Source organism: Halyomorpha halys, unplaced genomic scaffold (assembly GCF_000696795.3).
Source record: "Halyomorpha halys isolate HHAL.00 unplaced genomic scaffold, Hhal_1.1 Scaffold62.1, whole genome shotgun sequence".
Taxonomy (NCBI): Eukaryota; Metazoa; Arthropoda; class Insecta; order Hemiptera; family Pentatomidae; genus Halyomorpha; species Halyomorpha halys.
The window spans coordinates 737,095-746,248 of NW_027116333.1; the positions used below are offsets into that span (position 1 = coordinate 737,095).

The following is a 9,154-nucleotide window of genomic DNA, read 5'->3' on the forward strand; positions in this document are numbered from 1 at the left end:
GGCACAGAGAAAAGCGGGAGCTCATCATGGATAGCACTGTTCCTGGTCCTCTGAAGTGTTTTATCTCTTCTTATTCACCGAAGAACAGGAGTTCTCGAAGCTCTGCTATTTTCGGAGTGTGGAGATTCTATGGAGGTGCTGCAACAGGGGTGCACAATAGAGCAGTGTTGATTTAATAATTGCTTGTAGATTTGCAGCTTCAACTTAAGAAAGATTTGAGGGGACTTCTGCAGGTGGAACAGTCTCTAGTCAGCTGCCTGAGCCTCTCCTAGACTTGACTAGAGAAGCTTTGTTACCTATCCAATGTGATTCCCAGATAGATGATGGAGTTGGAGATCCACTGGTCAACTTCATGAACCTTGAAGAGGGAAGGCTGTCGCTTCTTCCCATTCTAGAATGACATTGCGATGGTGTCCATCTTGCCAGGTTTTACCCTAATCCCATTCAGCTGGAGTGCATCAGTGATGGTGGTTGCGGTGTCTCGGGTGTAGGTTAGAGCTGTTGACATTGATGCTGGAGGCTTAGATGCTGATGTCATCCATGTAAGCTGCTACCACTGCCTTTGCGTGCTGTATTAAGACCACTGGTGCCGTGAAGATGATGAACAGTATAGGTCCCATTACTGAGCCTGTTACCTGTTCAGACCAATTGGGTCCTGAGACCTTACTATGTCATGAATTTGCCAATAGATGGTAGGATCTTGATATCCTATTCAAAATGTGTGAGGGGTCTTCCTCTCACAATATAGTTAAATATATTCTTATTTTATTGTACTTTAATCTTTTACTGTTGTAATCTTAAAGAAAAGTGTGGAAATTGATTATTGTTACCGTTTCTGTTCCTCATTTTACAGGTAGAGCCTACCATTGTGCACTGTTCTGCAGGTATTGGTCGCACTGGTGTTCTCATCCTGATGGAGACAGCTCTTTGCCTTATTGAGGCTAATCAACCAGTTTATCCATTGCAAATTGTGCAACACATGAGGGACCAGAGGGCCATGATGGTGCAAACTTCGGTGAGTTGGACTTTTAGTTTAATAATTTATCTCTTAAGCTATGGTAGCACTCTTGGGATGTAAGCTGGTTCAAATCTGGCCTATAGGGTCTTACTTTCATTTTTTTTGTGGATTCATTATACTTGACCTTACTTAGGTTGGAAACTTGTAGAATTGAAGAAGGGATAGTTTACTAAAAATTTAGTTCAGTGCCTCCAATGTTCCTTCTCTTTCTCAAACTGTTATCGAGATAAGATTTTTAAAGGGTTTTCTGAGGAAACAACTTTTTTACAATAATTTCTCTAGTATAACTATTGAACATGTCTCAGCTTTTGTTACCATCTTCAGAACGATAAATACGCTATAAGAGAAGAGCCAATTTTAGGTTTGGGTTTATTATTTTATTTGGCTAAAATGGTTGTGTAGTGTAAACAGATCCTGAAGGGATAGATTGGTACGGTGTTAATTTAATGTAAAATGAAGTGAAGGTCTCATATCAGTACATTATGGCTTATTACACTTCTGCAATGATGTCCTGTCGCCTTCTCACTACTTCGTTTGATGCCTCAAGGTGCAGCTGGTGCCTGTGGTAGAGCCAAGCTATCCTACCAATACAATTAATGTGGGAGGGCAAAAATAGTGGAACTATGTATTCCAGGTAAAAGCTTGCATGGATTAACCCCCTCCCACTGTGGCAAGAATTCGCAATCATTGGGGTCGTTGGCATGATTTGCATATACTTATCGATAGTGGTTCCCAACGGTCTTTTATAACGGCGGAATGCGCTCACAAGTTGAACTTGCCACTCATACCGAATACACAACGATTGGTGGGCTTCAATAACCAAGTCATCCCTAACGTCAGATTCGAAGCACATTGCGTTATAGCACCCCCACATGATACAAAATCCGAACTTAACATCACGGCAGTTGTTATCGAGCGGATTTGCGAAGATATGCCCACGAGTCCCATTCCAAAGAGGATAGCTGAGAAATTTAGCGACCTAGACCTGGCCGACCCACATTTTCACCAGTCGCGACCAGTTGATTTCCTTTTAGGAGCCGACGTGTTCGCCGATATCCTTCGCGTGGGTAATTTAAAATCGGGACAGGGGTCACCTAGAGCGCTCGAAACTATTTTTGGATGGATCATAATGGGACCGATTAATGGTATTTCGTCCGATGAAGATCAAACTCACAGCACGGTCCTTCAATGTACCATTCCGTACTCTCGATGCGACGATTTCTTGCGAGAGATAAGCGAATTTCGGGAAATGGAGCAAGTCGCAAGCGTTAAAAAATCGTACCCTCTCGATATTCAGTGTGAAAACCATTTCGTAAATTCCCACTCACGCGATAAAATCGGTCATTTCAACGTGAAATTTTCGTTTGACGGCAGTCCTCCGGTAATGAACGATTCCAAGTACGAGCCCTCAATCGCTTTGAAAATGTGGGTAGGAAATTTGATAAGAACCGCACCCCATCATACGAATATTCCAAGGTCAATCGGGAATATCGCGATAAACGCTACATTTCGCATGCCATCTCCGCTGGAAAACGCTTTTGCTCGTCCACAAACCATTTTCATTCTAAATCGTTTGCAATAAGTAAGGGGGTATTTTTATCACCATTCGCTCACGGGCCCAATGTTCCAATGTCATAATTCGCTTATCTCTTCATTTTCTATCGATTCCGAACTACCGATACTCTGACGGAGTATTAGTCCTTTAAGCCTTCGTAAGGGCTCTCACCATCGTCAGGAAAGGGGATGAAATCGATGGGGTCACAAAATCGTTGTGTGAATCCCGTTGGTTTGGTTAGGTTGCGTCTTACCCCTCTCTTATTTCTTGTGATGCCACTCTGTACTATGACCCACCAACTATCGTTTTGTCAATCTTTCGATTGACTCATTACCTCACACTCACCGTCAAGTGGGGCCTCAACGTTTGCCTTCTCTTCTACGGTTTTTTGGATCTCTGTCGGTAGAGGAATCATTAGATCACCCACATGTCGCTTTGGAGCATACCATCGGTGGAATGTTAAGGGGATTAATCCGTTCATAGGGGATATCGGTCAGGTTGGCGCATGTGCTATCTCAACAAGCTTCAACAATGGAGAAACCCATACACTTTTGATCAAATTATGTTGGGGCGAGGGGCTTTTCTTAAATGAAAACAACGTACCTCTACCCCATAAAAAAAACTGTTGCTGGTTTGTTGTTATAATATAAAGGTGTGTAGTGAAAGAAAAAGAAAATATCTTGATATATATAAACAAAATCAACTCTCTTTATAATAAATAATAAGTATCTTAGAGGCAAACAAAATGATGAACAGCTTGATGAAGAGAAAGGGAAAAAAAAAGTCACTCACAGTAGATAGTCGGGGGGTCGATATGCGGATATCGCTAATGGTTTTCCAGCCTGGAACATTCGTCTCTCAAATATCGGTGATTGGTGGGTGAGGGTCCTGATTGAACCCCCAAAAAAAACTCCTATGTTGTGAGCCGGTGGGTGTCTCTCAGTATAACTCACAGGCTCCAGGCAGAGCGGACTGTAGACTGTAAGGCTCCCTTATCAGTCCCTGTATACAGGCCGTAATCCCATTGCAGCCCGCAATGTTGTTGTATACGTGACGAGCCGCAGCGATGTATTTCTATTATACACGCATCATAACAAACTTCCTTATTTGCGTTATAAATTCTATCGTAATTTTAATTACAAAATAAAAGTGAATTGTTACAAAAAAAAAATAAATTAATTTATAATTAACAAAAAAATAAAAACCAATTGGAAGTTATAAAATTAAACTAATGAAAAGAAAATATACTTTTGGGCTTTAACACACTGTGAGCATCTTAATGGTCACATTTGTTTTTATTATGCAGTGTATCACAATGAGCAAAAACAAATGAATTTTATATTTTCAATTAATTATATTTAGATTACAGTATGCCATTAGTTGTTTAACCAACTCCAAGGAAAATTCTATATTTTGTTTTTTCAGAGCCAGTTTCGTTTTGTATGTACCTGCATCCTTCATGCCTTCACAGAAGGTATTTGCAAGCCTCTGCCTGAGTATTTATATCCGTGAAAGAATATTTTTTTGTGTTGGAAGTAGTTGGAGCTAGAAGAAATCCTCCGAAATCAACCCAGTGATTTTTATTTTTAAGTGTTAGTTGAACCTGTGAAAAGAGAAATTTAGTTTTAAGCGTGCCAAAATTGAGGTTAAATGTCATTCAGGCCTCATCTCCACAGAGCAGGTTGTATACGTAGTTAAGCAGACTGTATCTTAAGTATTGTAAGGGGCATTAAATAATATGTGGCCTCGTAATTCCCATCAATTGTTGTGATATGTATGAAGGAATTTTAAAGTTGTGTATTGATATCCATCCATTGCACGTCCATTTTGTATTGTGGAGCATGCCATAAGTACCTTTTTTTATTATTAATTAAATGATTAAAAAACATATTTAGATAATAATAGATATATATTTATAATGACTTTTTATTTAATATTTGTGATAAAATATGGAGTGTTGTACATATGTGAAATTAGATAAGTTTACTGTTTTTTCAATGGACCTAGTGTGTAAATGTGTTTTATTTTGAAATTTTATTTTTGTTTTCGATAGTGGATTGAATTAGGAAAAATAATTTGAAAATTAACCGTACACTATCAATTACTATTAAAACATAGTAAGTGTGATCAATGGGAGTTGTGTTGCAATGTATTTAAAAGGCTTGAAAAAAAGTCGGTTTGTCTGCACTGGTGCCTTAAGTGCTGAATTTTATCGTCGTATGACTGACAATGTGCCCTACTTTCAAATTTTTAACTATTTCTAAATTTAATTTTTAATTGGTCACAAAATTATTAGTATCTAGTGCATTTCTATTCGGTTAGAAATGTGTTCTGAGATGATCAATTTTTATTTATAAACTTATAAATTATTATCTTTTAATTGGTTTATCATTCAGAAATTAGCTTTCCTTTCGGTAAGCTAGTAAATATTTTCTGATGTGCTTTTTTTTCTTTTCTTTTTTTTTTTTTTTTGCCTAAAGGAAACAGCTGTAACGGCGTAGTTATGGCTCATTCCATGAAAATTTAGATCATTAAAATTTATTATTTTTTAATTATGTCTGTGATATTAAGTTACTTTTGGATTTAAAAGGGGCATTTGTTTAATTAAAAAAAAATTATATATTACTATAGTAATATTTTTTTCCCTATTTATGTTTTATTAATTTTATTTATTGTCTCTGTGTTAGTTAATCTGTTAACATCTTTAAGGCTAACATTTAAAGTTTGTAGTTAATTCAATTAATGATGATTAGGTCCAGTTGGTTAGACTATTGATTATAGTGCATTTAACTGATGAACCATCAAATTTTTTGTACTACCTTATTGATTTTCTAGTAAATAGTTACCATTTTAAGATTTTCTTTGAAGGATTAAATCCTGAAACCAAGACCACTCAGCCTCGTGAGGATAACTTGAGTAGCGATCTGAATATAAATTGTTTATAAACAACCAACACATTGACAACTGATTATGTATTTTTTTTTTTTTAATTTCTATTTTGTTTATTATTATTATATATATTTTTTTATTTGTGACAAGAAATCTCTATTATCGTCAATTATATTAGTTTGAATGTATTGGATGGTTTAATGATTCACTTTTTCATGGAATGAACTGAATCATTTATTATTTGTTATACAAATGGTAACAGCAGGGACAGAAACCTTTTATTATATTTAGAAAAAAAAAGGTTTTATCTTTATTTTTAGTTTGATAAAACTTTATGTTATAAAAAAATTAATTAAAAATGGACTAGCCTTAAAAATTCATTTCACTTAAATTATTTTTGAATTATAAAATATCAAATCAAGATGCCTGAATCTTGCAAAGGTTGACTATGATTAATGTTGGTTTGAGTATCTTGAAACTTTTGTTGTTAGTGTCTTCTTAAAGTAATTTGTTGGCCTGTAATTTGAGTTTAATTTTCTCATTTACATTTAAAAAAAAAAAAAAAATCAATGAATTAAAAAATGTTGAGACCGATATTATATAGTATACCTGCTTTTGTTTCAATTTAGTTTAGGTGAATTGTAGAAAACAATTTTTCTATATTATGTATATTAACTAAAAAGTAAAAATATATAGAGTTTTAGAAGTCAATTGAAATTATTTATTTTCTATAGCAATTATTGCATTGCTGTTATCAGCAGTGAACAAGATTGCTTGAACTCTTAAGTTTTCTATTAACAAAAAACTATGGCAAAGTTAATATAAAGTAATAAATGATACAATTTTTGACAGTTGTTCTCTTAGCATTTTTTTTTTTTTTTGCCTCTAAATTTAAAATCAATAGAACAAAAAATAAAACAAACAAGTATTATTAAAAATTAAATAACTGCTTCGGTCCCTGAAAAACAGTTGTTTTTTTTTAATAGGTAGTTAAAAATTTCTATTCGATGCCAGCCAGAAGTGTTCTAGTATTAAATTATAATTCTGAAATATTTATGCTTATTTTGTTTTCTAGTATTGTAGAAACACAACTAATACTTTGTAAGTAGTGCCCACTTTTCCCCAAAGGGGAAGAAAAACTATTTTGATTATTAATCTTACTTTTGTAAACTTTATTGTCATTTTTCACTGTCAAGTTTACAAAGGTGCCAACAGTATTAGTTATATAAAATTATTTATTTATTTTTTTGCACTTATAACTCTTTATATCAGCTATAGTGCTTTTACATTTATTAAACAGAAAAAAAAAATATCTTTATTAATTCAGCTTTCATTATTTTTTTCTTTTTATTCAAGATGAAGATTGTATTAATAGCCTTAATAGTGCCATACTAATTGTATTTATTCAATCACATGGTTAAATATTTCTTTTCTAATCAAGTGTTTTTACTCGTTTGGGTGGAAATATTCAGTCATGATTTGAAATTGGTAAAGGTGAATAAAATTGAAAATTGGTTTATGAATTTTTTGAGGTTTTTTTTGGTTCTGGCCTACTTTAAAAGCCATAAGGCATAATTGTGAAAAATTTTATTCTTTTTGTTTTATTTCAAAGTTGATGGATTTATTATTGGTTTAAAAATTATATCAATTCTCTCTCATGTATCCTTGATTACATTTTGAGATGAATTTTAATTTAATCTTATCCTTTTAGGAAAAGAAAGCATCTCATTGGTAAATCTGATTTTAAAATCAAGTTTTGATATATCATTCATAATTATAGGTTTGAAATATATTGATAATTTTGATTGTAATATGTATGTTTAAAGGAAAATAACTTCTTTTACCTATCCCAAGGTATCGTTTGTCTCTGAAAATCTTTAACTTTAAGCTCCTCATTTCTTTCTCTCTTACATTGTCTCTAGGCAGTTATTTTATAACCTAACTATTACCTTTGGCTACCTGATTTAGGGGAATGGCATCCCTTACTCTCCATCAAAGGAAAAGTGAAGCCAGAAAGAGGGTTGTTGACCACCCCTTCCTTGCCCAGGTTTAAGTAAATAGGAATTTCACCTATTTGTGTAATTATCATTAAAGCAGTTCATTCAATTGCAAATATGAACTGAATATAAAATGTAGTAAATGCTATTTTGGTAATTCTGTTCACCAATGAAAATCCATTAAGCCGTTTTTGAAAAATTTGTGCAAAAGGTTAGAATAACTAATCAGCTGGAGTTGGTAATTGGAACCTACTCTTTCCGCATTATTCATTAAGCCTTTTTGTCTTCACTTTTCCTGGCAGTTATGCTCTCTATTACTGCTGTAACAAAGTGGTTGAAAAGAACATTTTAATTTTGGGGTTTATTATTAATTAATCACAAAATTATTATTGATAAGTGATTTAAATTGTGATTCTTAGTATCCAAGTAATTATATGTCACTTTTACTTATTTAAGTGAAATATGAACTTATTTTAAAATTTCTTTTAATTCATCCAGTATTTTTTGAAAATTATTGAACAAAACCATTGTTGTTTAAATAAATCAATTATTTCCTCGACCAGTTGAATCCAAGATTACTTAGAAGATTGAAGTTTATATTTATTATTGTTTAAATTTTTCACTTGCATATCTCGAACACATAATGCTTACTATTAGGGCTGGTAATGTTGTAACATTCTTTTTGTGTAAATAAAGTTTGTTAGTATTTTTCTAATAAGGCTTTGTTTTTATTTTCCTTCACCTTTCCTGTTTGGAGGTCAAATAGTTTCTTGTTTTTGAAATATGCTTTTTTTTTAAAAAAAATATTTTAGGGCCAGTTGTTGAGGAAATGATTAATGTAGTCTTGGAATTTGAGATTAAAAAAGTGTATTGCCAGCTCCCATTTATCCATGGAGCGAACTTATTCTGGGTTAATTTTATTCTGAGACCAGCAAATAGTGTTCAATTTAGTAAAAGAATATTAGGTTTTCAGTAAAGTAAAAAAAAAAAAATGGCTGTCTTAAAACTCTTTTTTAATATTAAAGTGTGCTCTCTTAATCAATCATTCTTGATCAGAGAACTGATATTTTTAAATTTACTGAATCAGAACTGAATTATTGACTGATAATTATAAAATTTTGTGGGTAATATGTTGTTTCATTAACTGGTTGTATCATCGTGCTAAACCTCTGTGATAAAGCAGATGTCCTGCTGTGATCATGACTCTAAACCTAATTCTAGCCTTCATTTTTGTAAGACTTCCTTAAAGCCATTTGTATGATTCTAATAATTTCAAAGTAATTTTATATTTATGTATACAATTAATTGCCTACATTTTAATTAAAATTAAGGCTTATTTTTATGTGGATTACAAATGACCAGATGAAATAATTGTGATACCTCTTTAAATGGTCCTTTTACACTCATCGAATGGTTTATTTATTCTATTTTTTTTTTTAATGAAGAGCATCCATTTCATGATGATAGTAATAAACCTATTCATTAATTTTGTAATTATTCTTTTCAAGTATTAAAACATTAATAGTTTATTTAATCTGGTATTACTTTTACTTGATATTTTAAATCATTAAAAACTTCAATTTGATTGAGGTTTATCCATTTTTGTTGTTATATGTTGTGTAATTTAGTATTTTTTACAAAATGTTATCAAATGATAATACCAACAGATTTATTTTTAATGTATATTTTGTTAAT

At 32.7% G+C, this 9,154-nt stretch overlaps 1 protein-coding gene across 4 annotated transcripts in view; it reads left to right on the forward strand.

The window, feature by feature from the left end:
* The window catches only part of Ptpmeg (protein tyrosine phosphatase Meg), a 31,853-nt gene extending 25,698 nt beyond the window's left edge, over nucleotides 1-6,155 (forward strand). For all 4 annotated transcript variants that reach the window (XM_067053131.1, XM_067053130.1, XM_014438624.2 and 1 more), the window contains 2 exons: nucleotides 854-1,015; nucleotides 3,999-6,155. In XM_067053131.1, coding sequence (XP_066909232.1) covers nucleotides 854-1,015; nucleotides 3,999-4,085 — 249 coding nt within the window. In that variant the 3' untranslated portion in view covers nucleotides 4,086-6,155. The remainder of the gene's footprint in view (nucleotides 1-853; nucleotides 1,016-3,998) is intronic.
* The last annotated feature ends 2,999 nt before the right edge of the window (nucleotides 6,156-9,154 follow it).